This window comes from Haliotis rubra, unplaced genomic scaffold (assembly GCF_003918875.1).
Source record: "Haliotis rubra isolate DU_JTF1 unplaced genomic scaffold, ASM391887v1 Scf2097, whole genome shotgun sequence".
Taxonomy (NCBI): domain Eukaryota; kingdom Metazoa; phylum Mollusca; class Gastropoda; order Lepetellida; family Haliotidae; genus Haliotis; species Haliotis rubra.
The window spans coordinates 28484-48844 of NW_025766111.1; the positions used below are offsets into that span (position 1 = coordinate 28484).

At 38.5% G+C, this 20361-nt stretch overlaps 2 protein-coding genes and 1 long non-coding RNA gene across 5 annotated transcripts in view; all 3 read left to right on the top strand.

Moving 5' to 3' along the window:
• Positions 1-5731, top strand: part of LOC124276449 (phytanoyl-CoA hydroxylase-interacting protein-like) — a 32430-nt gene extending 26699 nt beyond the window's left edge. For both annotated transcript variants that reach the window (XM_046712107.1, XM_046712104.1), the window contains exon 3: positions 3013-5731. In XM_046712107.1, coding sequence (XP_046568063.1) covers positions 3013-3692 — 680 coding nt within the window. In that variant the 3' untranslated portion in view covers positions 3693-5731. The remainder of the gene's footprint in view (positions 1-3012) is intronic.
• A 1145-nt stretch (positions 5732-6876) lies between these two features.
• Positions 6877-9539, top strand: LOC124276451. The gene is made up of 2 exons (XR_006898548.1): positions 6877-7145; positions 7751-9539. It is a non-coding gene; the product is annotated as an uncharacterized LOC124276451 (long non-coding RNA).
• Positions 9540-14502: 4963 nt separating this feature from the next.
• Positions 14503-19818, top strand: LOC124276450 (phytanoyl-CoA hydroxylase-interacting protein-like). 2 transcript variants are annotated; one of them, XM_046712109.1, is made up of 3 exons: positions 14504-15324; positions 15987-16317; positions 16366-19818. In XM_046712109.1, exons 1-3 carry the CDS (start codon positions 15303-15305, stop codon positions 16658-16660), a joined length of 648 nt encoding a protein of 215 aa, XP_046568065.1. In that variant the 5' UTR covers positions 14504-15302; the 3' UTR covers positions 16661-19818. The 2 variants fall into 2 exon arrangements, with proteins under 2 accessions (XP_046568064.1, XP_046568065.1); XM_046712108.1 differs by having other exon boundaries at positions 14503-15324; positions 15987-19818.
• The last annotated feature ends 543 nt before the right edge of the window (positions 19819-20361 follow it).

Sequence of the window (20361 nt, forward strand, 5' to 3'; positions counted from 1 at the left end):
CTAACCCGGACCTTCACGGGTCGAGTAGCAAAGATATCTGTACTTGTATTTGAGGAGCACCTAGTAGACTAATTAGTGGTTACATACAGTTAACCTCACACCACTTCAGTGTCCAATATTGACATCAGAATCCAGCCTAAACAGTTTCATAAAGGTTCTTTTAATTCCGACGAAAGAAAGTCCACTGAGCAATAAAAGGCAAAAAGTGGTGAAAATTAAATGGATGTAATTTAATTAGATTATAACGGATTTATTTGATAAACACATCTTTGCTGTCATCCTCACGTAACCGACCGAAGTCAGACAAGCAACATTTACGGGTTTAGTGACCTTCCAAGAAATAGATATTATATCAGTCAGTTTATCATCTTCACAATTATAATTAATTGACTCATAAGACCTGTTCTCAATGTAGTCTCAAACAGAGCAAAATTATATATCAAATAATCATTATATATAATCAACGTATTAAAAGATATGAATTGTGCAAAATTTGCTATCAGTATCCGCATAAAATTTCTTTTTAAACGATCTGCATTCAAGGCTATGAAGTATGATCAGTCTGGTTCCCGGGAGATATTGCGCTTCGCCAGCTATCCTTCGACTGGTTCCCAGATCCTTCCCGTGCTTTCGTTGCTCACCCTAACAAGAAATGGGAAACCAGTCTAGCCGCACACAAGCCACTACACTACATAAGCAGAGACAAGTATGGCTGCCTCAGAACAAAGTTTTTGCTCTTTTATTCTGTAAAAAACCCAGTAGTTACTGTTAATACTGATGGGTTGTATACGACTTGAAAATACAACTGTCCGGTTATCATGACCTCAGAATTTCCTGGAAGGTTTAGTTACTTCATACTTAGAACGCGAAATCGAAAGTGAAAGTAGTAGTTTCTGGATAACCACTCATGTCAAGGACATGTTGATCATGTCTGCACACAGATATGGTGAGGTATTTATAGTGCCCACGTAAACACAATAACAAAACATTGTTACCCCAGTCTACGTATGAAGGGGAATTGGAAATCATGGCTGAAGGAGGAGCCTAAATGACGGAAAAGTAAAGATAATATACACATGAATGCGTGCACGCGTGCGTGCGTGCGTGCGTGCGTGTGTGCGTGTGTGCGTGTGTGTATCGGCTAACTCCGCATTACTCTAACTATGTCATTGTATGTACATTAAAGTATATCTGTGGGACCGAGCGTTTTCCCTATTCATGAAAAAATATACCTTACCATACATTTCTCAGGCAAATTCAAATTCAACAGTTTTCCCGTCACTGATTTTCATTCGTTCTTTCTTCCAATTGTCATCACTATTTTACCTTAAAAGCTCTATGGAACAGCTCTTATTACTCTCTTGTCACCTATCCTCACGAAATGTGCCCCATTGGTAATTTTACGTGTCTCCGCATTAGAAAAACATGTTTATATTAGGCCACGGTCTTAGTAGGTACCCGAGACATAGAAATTGTTAATGATCTGTTATTCATGTGTGTGACTCAGGGTAAAAGTTAGTCACAATCACCAAAATGTGCATGTCTCTAATGATAGCATAACATTTTAAGTGAATATTTCATGTAAATAGTCATGTGAACAAAACAGATTACATTCTCGACATAAGGTATTGTCCCTTCCGCCTGTACCCAGAACATGTCTTCATCTGGTTAAATTTTTCAGAATTTATGTTTAATGTGATGTCTCCAAAAAGTGTAATCTACGTTACCCAATGAAAATGACCATATAACTATTATAAAATGTATTCATTAGAAGGTATTCCCTAGTTGCAGTTTTATGTTGGGACAATACAATAATTTCAGCCGACTTCTCACCATGACGTTTCACAGGTTTAAAGCTGTAGAGATTTTTAGGAGGTAATCTACGTGACCACTATAAGATGAAAACTGTACATCCAAAGAGTTTCAAAATGAACGGACCTATTCAGTAGTAACAACTAAGCGAAGGAAATGCTCTTCCTTTACACTCTAAATGTTTGGTGGGTGCTGAAGGACACCTAACTAATCTACGTTATGGAATCTACGTGACCTCATTTCCAAAGGACCATGTTTTTGTCGGATTGCACACAATAGTTACGTACCTTTGGCACTGAACGTCCACTGGTTCCTGAAGTATTGGTGCTGTCATCCAAGCGCCAAAAGCACATGGCATGACGGACATTTTGTTCAGTAGCGTGATTGAAATGTGCACGATTGTCCAGTGACTGTCTTACCTGAGTCCAACTGATCAAACACCATCTGGACTACTCCAGGCAAGACAGTTTTATGGATCTAAAGTATGGCATGAACTCTTCTAAACGTTAAATGATTATCTACTTAAAATTGGCTTTCATTGTTGATATTCTACATCAAACTAAACAGGTAACGTGATTACAGTTTGGATGAATTTTCACTGTGCTTATGTAGTCTGTACTTTAAGTAATGAATGAAACGAAGGAACAGTTAATCTCTTTTTGTATTTTTAATGTAACTAAGTGTAACAGAATAGCAACATTTCACCAGTAATTTCTAAAAAATTCTATATGGATATGGTAGAGTTGCGGTAACAGAGATTACAAGATATATATTCAAGTTGTAAAATGGCCAGGTTTTGTTGTTTATCACAATATAATATAGATACAACTTATGTGAAATATATTTCAGTAACACGTATAGTTAAAAGAAAACCTGTATAGTAAGTTTGATGATCAATTTATGCAAATTAGTTTACCCAATCGTAGGTACCCAATCATGACTGGCGATCTTCGTGTTATCCTTAACTTTGGCTTTTGATAGTTTGAATTTTGTTAACAATAAATGATTTTCAAACAATAAAATGACTCTTCATTTAAAAAAGAACTTTGATTTTGTTTATCATTTCCTGTTATCAGTTGGTGCACATTTCGTGAGAATAGGTGTAGTGTGTACGTGTCGTTATTACAAACACCATCTCCTGCTAACCTTAGTTGTGTACAGGAAGTTTACATGCTGTAGCTCTACAAATTACTATTTCAGAATATCTGCGAAAGCTGCTTCGCAAAGCTGAAGAACATTGCAGTTCAGGCACTTCGGATATAGTGTCTACGCTCTACCGCAACAAGCGAACCTCCTATTTTGATGACATCAAGGAAAACTGCAATAACATCATGGAACCTTACCTGAAGGACAATGGCGGGGATCCGCGGTGTCCCATAAACGGAAAACTGAAGGGCCTGTTCTTCAACGTGACACTTGTGAGCGGAAGCATTCCTGCCAATTCGCCTTTTGGGGACACGAGAGTGAGAGTGCCACTGAGTGAGGTTTTTGATGATTCAGCAAATCTTTACTTTGCTGACTTCTACTGCAAGCCCTCGAGAAGTAGGCGTGTTCACTACGTTACCTTGGTTCTGACACGTCCCGGTTCAGATGCAGACAGTTTCTGTCAGCAACACCTGATCAAGCTTAATTCGCACGACAACACGTATTTGAGTAAGACATTCTTTTCATACAAGACCCTGGATCGTGATGCAGTTCACGTGGAGGTCATGTACACAGAAGCTGTAGACCTGACTCACCGATGTCTCACTCTTACTGGTACCTTTGGTCAAGGTCACAGCACACCAGGTGGAAGACCGAAGACGGTTGGTTGTAGCATCTGCAGTGTCGACGAGACCTTTGATGGCTATTTCCTTCATGATCTGACGACTACAGAATAGTAGCGACAAAACCTTGCCCGCATGAATATGAAATGTCTGCTCAAAGCAGAGACGATTGTACAATTCTGACTATATTATGAGTATGTATTTGTTTCAGCCGTGTTACAGCTGTACGGTGTAAACAGTCGAGTCTGGACCTGACAATTGAGCGATTGACAACATGTGACACGATGACAAGCACGTTTTTGTGAATAACCATCAAATAGTGATACCAATCAAGAATATAGTTTAGGCTATCAGCTTGTGGTTATGTGTAAGCTACAACGCTACAACGCTGAATCTTATGTGGGGTTCATGCAGGATTACTTATGATGTGTAATTTACCCAGCGGCAGTTATTGCTCAAGCCATGAAGAAATAATTCGGATAGGCCACTGTGATGTGGATAGCCACACAGACTAACATTCACCAATTTAAAACTGACGAGAATCACACGTATGTGGCTGTTGTAATGTTGGTCACACAGTAAGTCATCATTAATGACTGTTCATATGATATTTTAAGGAGGCCTGAATTTGGCCCAAAACAAGATTCTTTCAGTTGATTGTTTGGTTTGTTTACAGGTCGCCGCTGCATGGCAGGAGTTCTGCCATACGGCGTGAGGCCAAACATTCTTCCATTTTAAAGACGAATGTTAATGGCGGGTGCTACCGGTAGGGCAAGACATGCTTATCCTTCCGCGAACACCAGGTGTCATCACTGATTTTCAGTGATCCATTCAAATAGTTTTCACAGCTATTTTTCGACGTTCTGTATTCAATAATATGTTCAACATCAGCCCGATGTATTTACTCGCTGGATGAGACAAATGACACAACCATTGCCACTGGTATGTCTGAATACCGCCGTCTTAAACTGCAGACCGCCACCATGGGAGACCGATCAGTGAACGATGAATGTGTGGCCATCACGCAGTGGCTAGTGTAGGTTTTGTCACACATAGAAATCACTTGGGGTTTATAGTATCAAGACATGCAGTATTTGCATTGAAAGGACGAATATCTTCACATTCTATGTAAATAATATTTGTTTTATGTCTAAATAGCAATAAGTTTTTACTGTTCATTCCTTTTATGCCCGCTCTGTTCATGATGACACACCTGGCTGAGATACCAAACTCGAGGTAAAACCCTGAAACCCGTCGCCTTGTGGATATGTAGGGGAATTATAAAACCGTGGCCAACTTCTTTACCTCAGACGTATTTAATAATATTTTCTAAAGTTAAACCTGTATGAAATATTTTTCCAGCGTTTAGAATTTGATGAAAAGAAACGATGCGTTAAATTGTGTTATAAAGATGCTAGAAATGAAAAGACATATTTTCAATAATATCCATGATTAAGAGTGACCTCGTTTCGATTTCCATTAAATGGATAAACAAAATCGCTTTCTGATGCCAATTTTGAGTTTCATACGCCAGTGTAAACCACAATTATGCATTACCTCGCCTCATTCATATAACTTTATATATATATAGATACCACAAGTACAGGTATATGTTGATATGATATTACAATGTTTACAATTTACAGGCTTGACGTTTATATAGATGTTTATATGTATGTTTTGCAGTTTTGATTCTTTATCGAACAAGGTGATATATTCTTTAAAATGTTATTTCAGCAATTCTATTTTTAATAAAAATTACACAAAAATGGAATTGTTTTAATGTAATACTTTTATGGACTGATTGATTGCAATGCTTACGCTGTTTTAGCATTATTCACGCAATATTCTGCCCATGGTATTTGGTTGGAGTTCACCCATGTATTCGTCGTGTTGAGAAGGGGACACAGGTGGTCAAATGGCTGAAATCGTTGTGCACAGTTGCGTCCCTTCTTCGGCACGCCAAATCCTATGGTTGCGGGTTCGAATCCTAGTTTCCTACGTTTTGGTTTCTTTGTTAACGACATCCCTGTGCTTGAGATTTCACCAACGTTACAAACGTCTGAGACCTGGTCCACTTTGTTGTCTCCTCCAACGTTGAGGAGATACCGTGATGTACTATTGCATACTATTAAAAGTAGCGTGAAACCCAACTCACTCACTGACTCAACCCATCACCTAGATTATTTCTGCCATAGAATCAAACAATCACACGTCATGGTAACATGTATTCTAATGGATGCGATTGATATACATTAGACTCTCTGACATGGTTGGCATTTGCGTAGATCGAAGCTCATGCTGTTGATCACTGGATTGTCTGTTCAAGACTCGATTATTTACAGACCGTTGCCATATATCTGAGTGGGGCGTTAACTAACAACAAACAACAAACAACTATATAAATAGACATTTGACCGTGACACATTTTCTGGACTGCAACAGTGCAACAGGGAAACGTTTAAAAACACCAACAAAACACAATTTGTAACAGACAAATACAAGGAGCATTGTTTCCATTTGCGTTGAAAACCGGGGATTGAGAAAAACGGTCTTGGCTATAGTTTCGGAGAACTGATAGTCAAGATTGCTTACGCCCATGACAAGCGTAAATTGATACGCCTCCACAGCCGAAAGCTTGAGTTCACAACATGATATCTGAAGAATGCTGAAACTTAAGGAGATGTGGTGTCCACTGAATGTTTTCTGCGAAAAGTAGCTCGATTAGAAACATATTGTGAAGAGGTAACTGATATAAAATGTATAAATGTTAGAACGATGTTTATCTCAGATCAGTCTTTTCATAACGCATGAGTGTGAGTGAGTGATTGTGTTTTACGCCGCTTTTAGCAATATTCCAGCAATATAATGGCGGGGACACCTGAAATGGGCTTCACACATTGTGCCCATGTGGGGAATCGAATCCGGGTCTTCGGCGTGAAGAGCGAACGCTTTAACCACCTGGCTACCCACCGCCCCACAAGGCATGAGTGAGTGAGTGAGTGACAATTCCACGTGATTACGCCTCTTGTTTACAATCCAGGTCCAGGGCCTGAATCCAAGCATATCAAACAGTGGGGTTGACCTTACCTCGGATATGTTCTCCTTCGAAATCATATCCTGTAGTATTTATCATACTGGTTACAAAATCTCTGTTGCCTTTCAGATATATCAGGGAGCAGTGGGGTAGCCTTGTGGTTAAAAGGCCGATCGTCGCGTCGAAGACCTGGGTTCTATTCCCCACATGGGTAATATTTGTAAAGTCCATTTCTGTTTTCCGCCGTGAGGCTGATGGAATATTGCTAAAAGCGGCGTAAAACCATACAAACTCACTCATATGCATACTGGTAAATAGAAGTGAAAATGAAAGTACATTTTCTAGGAACCCTGTAATTGAGCATTACGTCAGCTATCTCCATACCAATAATCTACACCATTGCACAAGAGTACACTGTTACTATAAATAGAGCCAACGTGTATCGACAACCATATTGCTGTTGTTACGAACTAGTAGGAACAACACACATACCATCATGGCGGTAGGAGGAAGCACTGGTGCAGGAAAAGGTATGGATATACTCACTGGATGAGACATATACTAGTGTATACAACCTTACCATACTATTTTCTATTTATCTATTTATTTTTATTTACTGGTTTATTGATATATTGTGGTGTAAAGGGGCTGTGAGCTGGGGCGGGATTCGTAGAAACTAGTTTCTCTGACATGTTTTGTGCTTCTGATCCGCTGACAGAGTGAGTGAGTTTAGTTTTACGCCGCTTTTAGCAATATTCCAGCATTATCGCGGCGACTGACACCAGAAATGGGCTTCACTCATTGTACCCATTTGAAGAATCGAACCCGATCCTCGGCGTGACGAGCAAACGCTTTAACCACTAGGCTACACCACCGGCCCGATCCGCTGACTGATTGTTTTGATTATGATAAAAACCATACCTCTGTGAGACTCACGAAAAGTTGAAATATTTCTCTCGACCATGTCTACCATACATTCTATTAAACCTACAATTAAATTTTCGAAATTAACAAGCATTACGATTGACATCGTAGATCATTTACCTACATTTTTCCAGATTAAAGTTTCGATTAAGTCACATTTCATATTGAACTCCGCCTTACTGTCCATTGGCAAGCCATATGTATTTTGCAGAATATCTTCAGAAGCTGTTGGACAAAGCCAATGACCACAGCAAAAAGTGGGACATCTGAAGCTGTATATTACCTTTACCGTAATAAGCCCGCCAGTTACTTCCAGGATATCAAGAATAACCACAATGGCATTATGAAAAGGAGAACCAAAGACGATGGGGTGATTCGCGCTGTCCAATCAACGGCAAACTTGGAGGCCTCTTTTTCGGAGTTACGCTACACAGTGGGGGTATACCAGACAAATCACCGTTTGGAAACACCAGAGTTAAAGTTCCACTGAGTGAGGTCTTCCAGGAATCCTCAAATTTGTACTTTGCCGATTTCTACTGCAAACCCTCTCGCAACCGCATCCACTATGTTACCCTGGTTCTGACCAAGTCTGATTCAGAGGCGGATCGTTTCTGTAAAGAGAACCTGATCAAGCTCGATGTCATGAACAACTTGTACCTGAGAAAGCAAAGCTATGCGTACTCGACCCTGAAGCGATCCAAAGTATTTGTCGATGTATTCTACACAGAAGATATTGACATTTCAAACAGAATCCTAAGTTCTACTGGGATATACGGGCGTGGGCAAAGTATCGGGGAATACGGAAAGCTGGTGGTTGTGGGATTTGCAATGTTGGAGTCGAACCCGGAAGAAGATATGTGCCTACCGTGGAATATGACGATCCTTTTGACTTTGATAATGGCATAGATTTATGGATGTACGATGATTATGACGATTATGATCATTGTGTCTATGATTATAATGATTATTTGGGCTATGAGCCCGGTTATTATGATGATGACTGGTGAACCTCCATTTAATGGACTTGAGCAGATTCAATGACAGATCATCCCACTAGACTGACTGAGTTTAGTTTTACGCCGCTTTTAGCAATATTCAATTTACGGCTGGGGACACCAGAAATAGCTTCACACATTGTACCCTTGTGGGGATCAAACCCTGGTATTAGGCGTGACAGAGCGAAAGCTTTAACAACTAGGCTACCCCACCTACCGTCATCCCACTAGATGCTACGTGTCGACCAAAAATCTTTTTATTTGTTCCAAAGACTACAATGTCATATTACAAAAGTGTGGTACATACAGATAGATGATGCACAGGTAGTATGTCAACATCATATTGATAAACATATATAAGTCAATAAAAGAGAAAGATGGTATCAAGTATATATGGATACATTTTAAAGTCATCAAAATACTGGGAAGACAAGGCCCCATTTATGATTTATATGTTCTGCTTTATTATTTTTTGTATATGATTTTCAACAAAGAATATTTCTTTCAGAGTTTCAGAGTACCAAACCAAATCATACGTTTTAATAATAGCAATGGATGGGGGTATAAATTGTTAAGCCAGATGTTCCCCAAAAGTTTGTGTCTCCTGACATTCCCAGTACACATTCCCAGTGTAAAAACTATTTACATGTTTATCCCATGATATGCCTTGTTATGTAGTTATGTAGATTTTATCACACAATTTGCTTGTGTAAAACTGTTGGAGTGACATATTTTTCCAACATCTAATATTATCGTATTATACTTATAGTTGATGCCATGCACATGTCTGTTTACTGTTCTATTTGTGTGTTAAGTAGTATTCGTGTGTTAAGTGTTAAGTATTAACATACTTGTTTGTAAAAAATGTGTATAATGTGTTTAATGTGTATGTTGTTTTCAGAAATTCTAGGATGATTGTCACTGCAATATACTGGTTTACGCGCAACGAATGAAACGAAATGGATTCTTTATACGAACAAATAAGTTAATGAGGCAGAAAATTATCAAAATTTGATGATAATTAATAACCAGTGACAACATGTAGTGAAGTTTTTTCACGTTTCAGGCCCATAGTGCATAACATTGCTATCGTGTGAGTACAAATGAAGTGATTCATACAATTTCATAGCAAAAATATATATATATTTAGACAAATTCACAGAAGTAAGTTGGTGATTTGAAGATATAAGTCGAACAAATGAAGTCGAACTGAAGGCCACATGCCCATTGTAGAAGTATATACAAAGTTCAACGGCAGAGTGGATTTCTCTTCAAAATAGCATGATAGATAAACAAAGCAATATTTTCAATAAATAAACGGTTAGCAGTTGACAATAGTTGGATAAATTTATGTTTTGACGGTTGTTTCGTAACATAACTTGGTATATATTTGCTTCTAATGTTACTATAATAATCACAAATTAGCAGAATATGGTATTCATCTTCCAGGACATTCAATTTACAGTATCTGCACACAGTAGATTTCTCATGAAATTTTCCCTTATAACAACTTAAATCATAATAAACGGAACGAAACTGTGATAGGGCTATTATTACTTTCTTAATATTGATATGCTTCACACATTTTCTTTAAACAGGGAACAAGTAAAACGTACAGGGACTATTTTGGAGTTTCAAATGAGGAGTTACTATAGTAATTATAATCAATATATTGCTTTTAAGTCGGAGCACAGCAGACAAGGATAAAATGGTATCAGATGTAGTGATAGGCTTAATGCAAGGAATTCATTGCGTTCATCCAGTGTATAACGCATAAATAAACTCTACGAACTGAACGTTCATGATACTGAAGCATGAAAAAGGGGTATTTTGAAAATGATTGCTTGGTTGTTGTTTTACGCCGCACTCAGCAATATTCCAGCTATATGGCGGCGGTCTGTAAATAATCGAGTCTGAGACCAGACAATCCAGTGATCAACAGCATGAGCATCGATCTACGGAATTAGTATATGATGCAACATGTCAACCATGTCAGCGAGTCTGACCACTCGATCCCGTCAGTCGCCTTTTTGCAACAAGGACGGGTTGCTGCAGATCAATTCTAACCCGGATCTTCACGGGTCTCTTGGAAAATGTGGTTCACGAAGCAAAAGCTCCAACCGTTTCATGTTTTACCAATATTCGTTTCCTTTTTGAGCTATTTGTATGTAATGTGCAGTACGTATTAAAGCTGTAAGAATATGAGCAGTGCTATATGTACACCTTTAATTATTTGCCTTCATGTATAAGCTGACATTGTACATTATCAACCTTCACATTAGATCCTGAATTTCACTTTGTGCATTCTCATTGTTGTTTCTCACCCTAATATGTAATAAAACGATTCGATTTGTTTCATGAGTACATTGTCAATTCAATTCAATTCTTTATTCTCATAAACCACCTTGGTGGGTTGTAAGCATATTATTGTACAAATTCAAATTCAAGAAGGCAGAAAACAACATATTTTTCGGACCACAGATGATAGATGTAGGATATGTTTTGATAGATTTACTATGTCTCGAGATGTTTTAGTGAGATAATATTTTCATGAACTTTTGTTTCATTGGGAAAAGAGGTTAGATAGGTGGGTAAATATTGTTTCCTCAAAGTATCTAATGCTTTGCATTGACAAATATTATGATATTCATCTGCGATGCTTTTAGAAGCGCATAGATGACACGTTCTCTCCTCCCTTGGAATATTATACCAGCGGCCCGTCTCAGTAGGTAATCTATGGTTACATGTTCTAAATCTCAATAATGGTAAAGAAATACGTTGTCAGTGTTACACATAAAGAAAGTCAATCTTAGATGAGTGAAGGACATTGGTTCCTATGCAAGGGGCGGTAGGGTAGCATAGTGGTTAAAGCGTCCGATCGTCACGCCGAAGACCCGGGTTCGATTCCCCACATGGGTACAATGTATGAAGCCAATTTCTGGTGTCCTCCGCCGTATTATTGCTAGAATATTGCTAAAAGCGGCGTAAAACCATACTCAGTCAGTCTACATAAACTACTATACTCTGTGACCTGATGGTGTTTTAAAACGATGTTTTCATTCATTAACAAGAAAATATCAAAAATAATAATATTTCAACCACATCCATTGAGTTGACACTGAAAGCGGCGTAAAACTATACTCTCACTCACACACTTAAGGTTATGCCAATGGGTGAGTGAGTGAGTTGGGTTTTGCTCTTTTACTTAGTGAAGAAACTTACTTGTAGCACTGTTCCAATAATATCAGGGGCGGTGGGGTAGCCTAGTGGTTAAAGCGTTGGCTCGTCACGCCGAAGACCAGGGTTCGATTTCCACATGGGCACAATGTGTTAAGCCCATTTTCTGGTGTCCCCGCCGTGATATTGCTGAAATATTGCTAAAAGCGGCGTAAAACTAAACTCAGTCAGCCAGTCCAATAATATCATGATGGGTGACACCATATCGGGGCTTTACACATTGCAGCAATGTGGGGAATCGAATCCGGGCGCTAGGCGTGACGAACGAACAAAATACATGTGTTGGAAACGTTCTAGTCAAAATATTAGGTATTATACATTTACAGTCGTAACAAATCATAAAAGCATATACACAAGAAAGAGTTACAAAAATTAATACAAATGAATGTCTCTAACACAGGGCGGTCAAGCAGCTTTTTGTCGAGGTTGAAGTGAGTGAGTGAATTTATTTTTACACCGCAATATTCCTGCTATATGGCGGCGGTCTGTAAATAATCGAGTGTGGACCAGACAGTATGAGCATCGATCTAAGTATCTGGGATACGATGACATGTGTCAAGCAAGAGCCTGGCCACCCGATCCCATTAGTCGCCCCGACAAGCATAGGTTACTGAAGATCAATTCTAAGCTGGATCTTCACGGGTGTCGAAGTTGTAGGGACCAACATTATCACCTCGAGTTATGTGTAGTTCGACACTACAGCAAAATGGTGATTAATAAGAATAACGTTTACTTCGAGTTATGTGTAGTTCCGACACTACAGCAAAATGGTGATTAATAAGAATAACGTTTACTTCGAGTTACGTGTAGTTCGACTCTACAGCAAAATGGTGATTAATAAGAATAACGTTTACTTCGCGATAACCGTAAGTTCGACACAACGATTATATATACTAAGCAGTAAAAGAAACGTCAGTTTGTCTTTATATATAAGTGATTAAAACTTGAATTCACAGCTTAATGTGTTCAGCCTTTTATTATTTTCCAATATTTATTTAAGCTAATATTTGTGTAACTCCCTTGCCAATATCCAGTTCAGCTGCTCAAAGGCGCTTTGTTTTCCCTCGATCATTGGATATCCATCGTAAAAGGCACGTCGTATTATCAACAATCCCAATTCCCTGGGGACCATACAACTCTTGCAGCCACTAGGCGCATTGAGTCACTGCGGATTTCCCATCCTTACGATTTACCCATTCACAGCTGGGTGGACTGGGACACGTAGTCACAGTATTTTGTCAAAGTTGAATGCAGGTTGCTGTACCCGCAACTAGGTGTTTGCGCGTATTCACGTGGCCACCATCTGGTCATATACCAACGGATTCGTGGGTTCTTTTAACTGCACATGATTGTATACTGAACACTAGTACAATATGGTTGGAAGATTGTGGCTGCGATGTGAAATTGTAACTCTCCCATTCACTTATTCACTCTCCCATTCACCCATTCAGTCCCATGCACTCATTCACTCTCCCATTCACCCATTAACCCTCCCAATCACCCATTCACTCCCCTATTCACCCATTTCAGTACCATTCACCTATTCACTCTACCATTCACACATTCACTCTCCCATTCACTCTCCTATTCACCCATCACTCTCCCATTCACCTATTGACTCTCCCATTCACCCATTCACTCATTCAGTCCCATTCACTCTCCCATTATATCATTCACTCTCCCATTCACCCTCGCATTCACATTCATTCATTCACTTTCCCATTAGACATTCGGGATATGTTCATCTCCCTAAAACGATATCCTTCACATGCATGTCGCTGCAGCTATTCCATCCAGTTCATTACATCATATAATTGTGCTCTCATAATTTCAATCACTGCTTCAGTTTACAGACTCCTGTCATATAGCAACAAAATAGATAGCAAAAGAACAACAAACAAACAAACGAAACACTTATATGAACTCATACTGCCATACTATCGCTGTTTGTACATTACCATGCTATTCAGTAGGAATGTGTCAAATATTCCTATTGATATCTCCTTAGCGGCTGGCTGAGCTTCAATAACAAACCCATTACGTTATGCAAGCTTCGTGCAACTAGAAATTTATTATTCAATATTTTCTTTGTACCATGCACTAAAGTATTGAATTCGTATTTAGTCAGAATTGCCGCAAGTAGGTCGTCTTGACCTGCAGGTTCTAGGAACTGCATATCGCACGGGACGACTTCATGGGTTGCTGTGTCGGGTTGTATAGGCTCAACAGGCATAACTACGACGCTATACACGACTTAAACATCCTGTGTATGTCAACAACGAACAGCGTTAAACTTATTGGAATCTCGTACAGGGGCATGTATGAAATATGTTGTTGTGTTGGTAGGTTGTTGCTTGTATACTCCCCATCAAAGGTCACACTCACTAGTGTAGATGTAGCCACTTACTTCAGGCAACTGTTCTAAACTAGAGTTTGCAAAATATTCCATACTGTTTAAAGGTACTGTTTACACATGAACTGATGTATAGTAAAACAAATTTTATAAAGCTGAAACGATTATTGTCATGAGTTCAATAAATCATGAAACTCAGTGAAAATTGGCGAATTCTTAACAAAACTTTACACAAAAACGCAGCTGTTCACATCCTTAAGTAATTATCAACTTTTGGAATTGTTTTTGTCAAGGTGCAAGTGTAAATATATCTCTTAGCAGATAAGATTATGTGGTTCAATAATGGGTTAAACAGCATACTTTACACACTATAAATTTCATACTAAAGAAAATACAATCCCTCAAAATTAAATCTAAATTCGTGATTTCAGTTATTACAACCATTACATTATGTTAGGGCTTTAGTATGAAGACAACAGACTCTGCATGTACAATCAATATCACACACTGTCAAACACTGAAGATACCAAAATATCGCAATACGTATCGGAATACGGGTACCAGAATCGCAATATAGTGCAATACAATTATTTGCCAATAATATAACCTTATAAACTATGGTATAACGTCTCTTGTATAACCGTTACAGTTTTCGTGAACCATTTGACAGATTCAGCTGAAAGATTTATATATAGAGAGGTACAGAAACGTACTCTTATGCTATTGTTCGTGAATATGGAAGATGTAATGTAGGAGACCTTTCATCTGATGACGGTTATGGAGTAAGGCAATTCTCTATCTCCTGATATACAAGACTATTTTTTTCAGCGTTTGAACGTTTGCTAACGTCATGGTTAAGTCAAAGTCACTCACTCAATCACTCGTCTAGTGAATATGGGGTTCGCGACACACATACACTTAGATGAGTGAAGGGCATGTGTTCCTATGCAAGTGGTGGTGGGGTAGCCAAGCTGTTAAGCGTTAATCAATACCTCTAGTTTTCCAGGTAACTTGAATCGGAACCGAAAGTAACTATTCCTGGATTTCCTTTCATGCAAAGGACAATAGAATACTCTGAACTCAGCTGTAAACATCGTCAAGCAATCGGTACCACAAACATTTCTGCTGTAGCACCTGTACACAGAAGAGTCGGAAAGATACCAGCTTGACAAATCAACATGGCTGAAGCGGGGAGCACAGGTATAACAATACGGATCAGTGTAAATGTGCGTGAGCATGTGCGTGTGCGCGTGTGTGTGCGTAAATATCCAGGATAGATTCGACATTTAACTAAGGTCACATATGCTGGACAAAATAAGTTAGGATATTGGTATTTTTATGATTGATATTTTATCAGGGTGTCAATGAATAAATAGATCATTATTCATAATTTCAAAATTTACACATATCCCTAGCTATTTTTGTCCAGTATATATTTTCTAAAAAAGCAACACTGATATTTGAACATTTGTTTACATTGTTTCAAAAGTTTTAGCAAACAAATCAAATTCATGTTATGTATTTCTATGCAAACATAAAAACACATTTATGCAATTTAAGATTAGGTCTACATGTTTCATAATGGGTTTCAGTAACTTATTCGTACAAGAATCATCCTTGTTTACAATATGACATGTTATGAAATCTGTTTTGGCAGATAGTCAAGACTGAGTGTTGTCTGGCGTGGATATTTTAAGTTTGCAAATACAAATATCTAAGTTTCTAATTGCAAGTATTACAGTATTTCTATTCATGATCTTTTAATGTCCCATTTCAAAGCATAATGGTGTCCCCTGCCGTGATATTGCTGGAATGTTCCTAAAAGAGGCATAAGACTCATTCAACCACCCGCCCTATTTCAGAATATCTGCGAAAGCTGCTTCGCAAAGCTGATGAACACTGCAGTGCAGGCAGTTCGGATACAGTTTCTACTTTCTACCGCAACAAGCCATCCTCCTATTTTGATGACATCAAGGACAAGCACAATAACATCATGGAACCTTACCTGAAGGACCATGGCGGGGATCCACGATGTCCCATAAACGGGAGACTGAAGGGTTTGTTCTTCAACGTGACACTTCAGGGAGGAACTATCCCCCACAAGTCGCCTTTTGGAGCCAGGAGAGTAAAACTACCGCTGAGTGAGGTGTTTAATGATTCAGCAAATCTTTACTTTGCTGACTTCTACTGCAAGAGGCCACGCAACCACTTACGCAGAAGCTCCCAAATGGTCTCACGCAGGCGCTCACGAATTCACTACGTCACCTTGGTTCTGACACGTTCAGGTTCAGATGCAGACAGATTCTGTCAGCAACACCTGCTCAAGCTTGATCCGCAGGGCAACAGATATTTGAGTAAAAAATCTTCCATATACAAGACCTTGGATCGTGATGCAGTTCACGTGGAGGTTATGTACACAGAATCTGTAGACCTAACAAACAGGGATCTCACATCTACCCCTACCATCGGTCAAGGTCAGAGCACACCAGGTGGAATACCGAAGACGGTGGGCTGCAGCATCTGCAATGTAGTGTAAGGATGAAATCCGCCGAATGACGCAGCAGTGAACATCGAAGTCACCTTCTTGAAGAATCACTCAGCCAATTAAGAAAAGGGAAAGGGAAGGTAATAATATACCAGACTTCTACGACATGATCTTGGCAAAGAATATAAGGTATTTCGCAACTGGTCACCAAAGCAAATTATATGTGTTGTTCACTCAAACGACGAATGAGTACTCAGAGTCAATTATTGGTGAAGGTGTCATTAAGATAAAGTAACCTATGTTTATTACGAACACGTTTATGACGAACTGACGGATATAACGAACTAGTCCCGGCCACTGTTGTATAATTTAGTCGAAAAGAAATGACGGATATAACGAACTAGTCCCGGCCACTGTTGTATAATTTAGTCGAAATGAAATGACGGATATAACGAACTAGTCCCGGCCACTGTTGTATAATTTAGGCGAAAAGAAATGACGGATATAACGAACTGACGGATATAACGAACTAGTCCCGGCCACTGTTGCATCATTTAGTCAAAGAGAAATGACGGATATAACGAACTGACGGATATAACGAACTGGTCCCGGCCACTGTTGTATAATTTAGTCGAAAAGAAATGACAGATATAACGAAGTGACGGATATAACGAACTAGTCCCGGCCACTGTTGTATAATTTAGTCGAAATGAAATGACGGATATAACGAACTAGTCCCGGCCACTGTTGTATAATTTAATCGAAAAGAAATGACGGATATAACGAACTGACGGATATAACGAACTAGTCCCGGCCACTGTTGCATCATTTAGTCAAAAAGAAATGACGGATATAACGAAGTGACAGATATAACGAACTGGTCCCGGCCACTGTTGTAAAATTTAGTCGAAAAGAAATGACGGATATAACGAAGTGACGGATATAACGAACTAGTCCCGGCCACTGTTGTATAATTTAGTCGAAAAGAAATGACAGATATAACAAAGTGACGGATATAACGAGCTAGTCTCGGCCACTGTTGTATAATTTAGTCAAAAAGAAATGACGGATATAACGAAGTGACGGATGTAACGAACTTGTCCCGGCCACTGTTGTATAATTTGGTCGAAAAGTGTATAACGAACTACTAGTACTGTTACATCGGACTAAAGTCAGTGGTCCGTTTACGTCTATAGCCATAGATCACAGTAGAGTTTCTAGGCTTTTGATGTGATGAAAGAATCACGGTCAAGCATGTCCTGCGTGGCCGTATTGATTTTTCCATCACAAGGGATAAATATTTCAATGTCAAAACATTGAAGGATCTTTTTAGTGTGAATTATCATTTAATCATTTCATTTTTAAAAGAAATAGTATTGTTAGATAAATTTTCATAAATTTGTGTAAATAGATAAATGCTTCGTTATTGGTAGTTTAAATTAACAATTGAGATTTTAGTGGCTGTGTCCTGAAGGGGGTTAAAGTACTGTAAACTAGTTACCCTCCTAAGAGGGTAGGTACGTCCCAAAACATTCAAAGTAAATTTAAACATACTACTTTTTAACCGCCGTATATATGTCATTTTATTTTATGGCTTGATTGTCCAAAACTGCCAGCATCTGAAGGGATGGTGTATAACCAACTAGAGTCCATGCAGGAAGCAAAAGTCCCCAGTATTGTGATCTGCCTTCAGTTGTTAGCAGTCTATAGTCTGTTCTATATTGTCCTGTCATATATAGTATAAATGTTTTACAGTTAATTACCAGTTTTAGATTTATGACTGTGATATTCTATATAGTTGTTTTACTGTCCTTCTTTGAATGCATTTTATACATTACCTTTAATTATTATATTTCTATAGCTTGTTTTAGTCGCGATACGGCTGAAATATTGCTAATATTTAACTATTAGATCACTCACTGGGCATTTGATAGACTGCTGTGATATATATATATATATAGTACAGAATAACATTCAACTTGCTCAAGTGGCAGAGGATGCGTTGTGTGAATGACAATGATCACATGTATTATTTCTATATACATTTGAGGTATCAAGATTTACAATGATATAGTCGTCGCAAATGATGCCAACAAAGTAGTCTTATCATTAGTGACTGACCGTCTCATATTTTTAGGATTTGGTTTGAGGAAATATTTTTACTGTTTCCTCCTTCTCAATTCTTTGTTATACTTCGTATTTTTTTGAAAGAAGGATCCAACAGCAAGATAATGAGACACAACCTGGCGGATTCTTCCCAGGGTCAAATGATCGTTTTATAACCAGTTCCACTTCACGTTTCTCAGTGGGAATTACATTAAAATTTCCCTCTCTAAGACATATGCTCATGTTTGTTTACTTAGATGAATGGCTTTTTATATAACATATAGCAAATGGAAAACTTTTGACACATTGTTATCAAGTCTTGACAAGTGTTATTTCAGAACTATTTATGAAGTACTTTGGAACTGACAAATATGTGCATTGCAATTCACATCTCATATTTTTTAAATGTTGCAATATCAATAAATGTCATACTATGACTGAACATACTTGTGAATCACGTTTATCAGGAGAATTTTATTAAACAATATTCACCCTGTATGTCATGTATGATATACCATTAAAAAGTGGGGATATTGTATTTACAAGTTTGATAAAATGCAAACGACGAAGCCAAGGAGAAAACAGATGATGAAGAGAAATTAAGGGAAAATGTGACAATTAATTCCATTCCTTTGGAAATGTTTCATCTGTATGGATATATATTACTTTTTCTCACATGCATTGGCATTGGCTAGTGGTATGCTCGCAAACTGGAATACTAGTATCCCCTACTCTTTTGAATGGTATATTTGTAGTTACATGTTATTCTTAAATGCGCCTTCATTCAGTTGTAGTTCACCTTAGCTATATTTGGGATAACACTTCCTCAGTAAAATTCAGGTTCTATCCCAGCTGGGAATTGAACCAACACTCTTAAAGTAAGGCACCGAATCGCCAGCCCACAAAGTCAGAGATGTAACCCACTCAGCTGCACCATATGCTATATCTGAGTGGCTTAAAACTCCAAATGTACATTATGCTCAATTTTAAGCTTACACGTGTCTTTCACATGAGTAGCTGTAACCTTAATACAGCACAATACATATTTAATTTTGTGTGTTTCACGTTCCTATACTTCTATTAATAAAAAGTGTTTCACTTTTGTTTGTTTGTCTGTTAACGCCGCATGTCCCCAAAATGACAGCGGTCTGTTAATTATTGAGTTCGTGCAAGATAATCTAGTCACTGATAACATAAGAATCGATCTACTCAATTCTTGACAAGTCAAGCCAATCCCTTTAGTCGCCTGTTACGACAAGAAAGGGTTGCTGAAGACCAATTCTAACCGAATCTTTGGGTAGCCTAGTGGTTAAACCCGCCGAAGATCCGGGTTCGATTCCCCACATGGGTACAAAGTGTGAAACGCATTTCTGGTGTCCCTCGTCGTGATATTGGTGGAATATTGCTGAAAGCGACGTAAAACTACACCCACTCAGTTCCATGCACATGTGCTCATATTGAGTGACAAATACCAAAGTATAACTCAAGTCAGCTTCAGACAGATTTCAGTAAAAATGTTTTAAACCAACAATACGTTTCCTAAGGTATGCTGTTTTGGCTGGTAATATCATTATGGCCACAGCTTCACGACAGGAAAGACATTCGTCACCACTCGCCCCTTTCCGTAAACTCCAAGAAGACTCGTC

Coding starts and splice junctions, on each gene's coding strand:
- LOC124276450 (XM_046712108.1), top strand. CDS start 15,303: ATGGCTGAAGCGGGGAGCACAG. Junction 15,325..15,986: donor GGCTGAAGCGGGGAGCACAG/GTATAACAATAC, acceptor GCCCTATTTCAG/AATATCTGCGAAAGCTGCTT.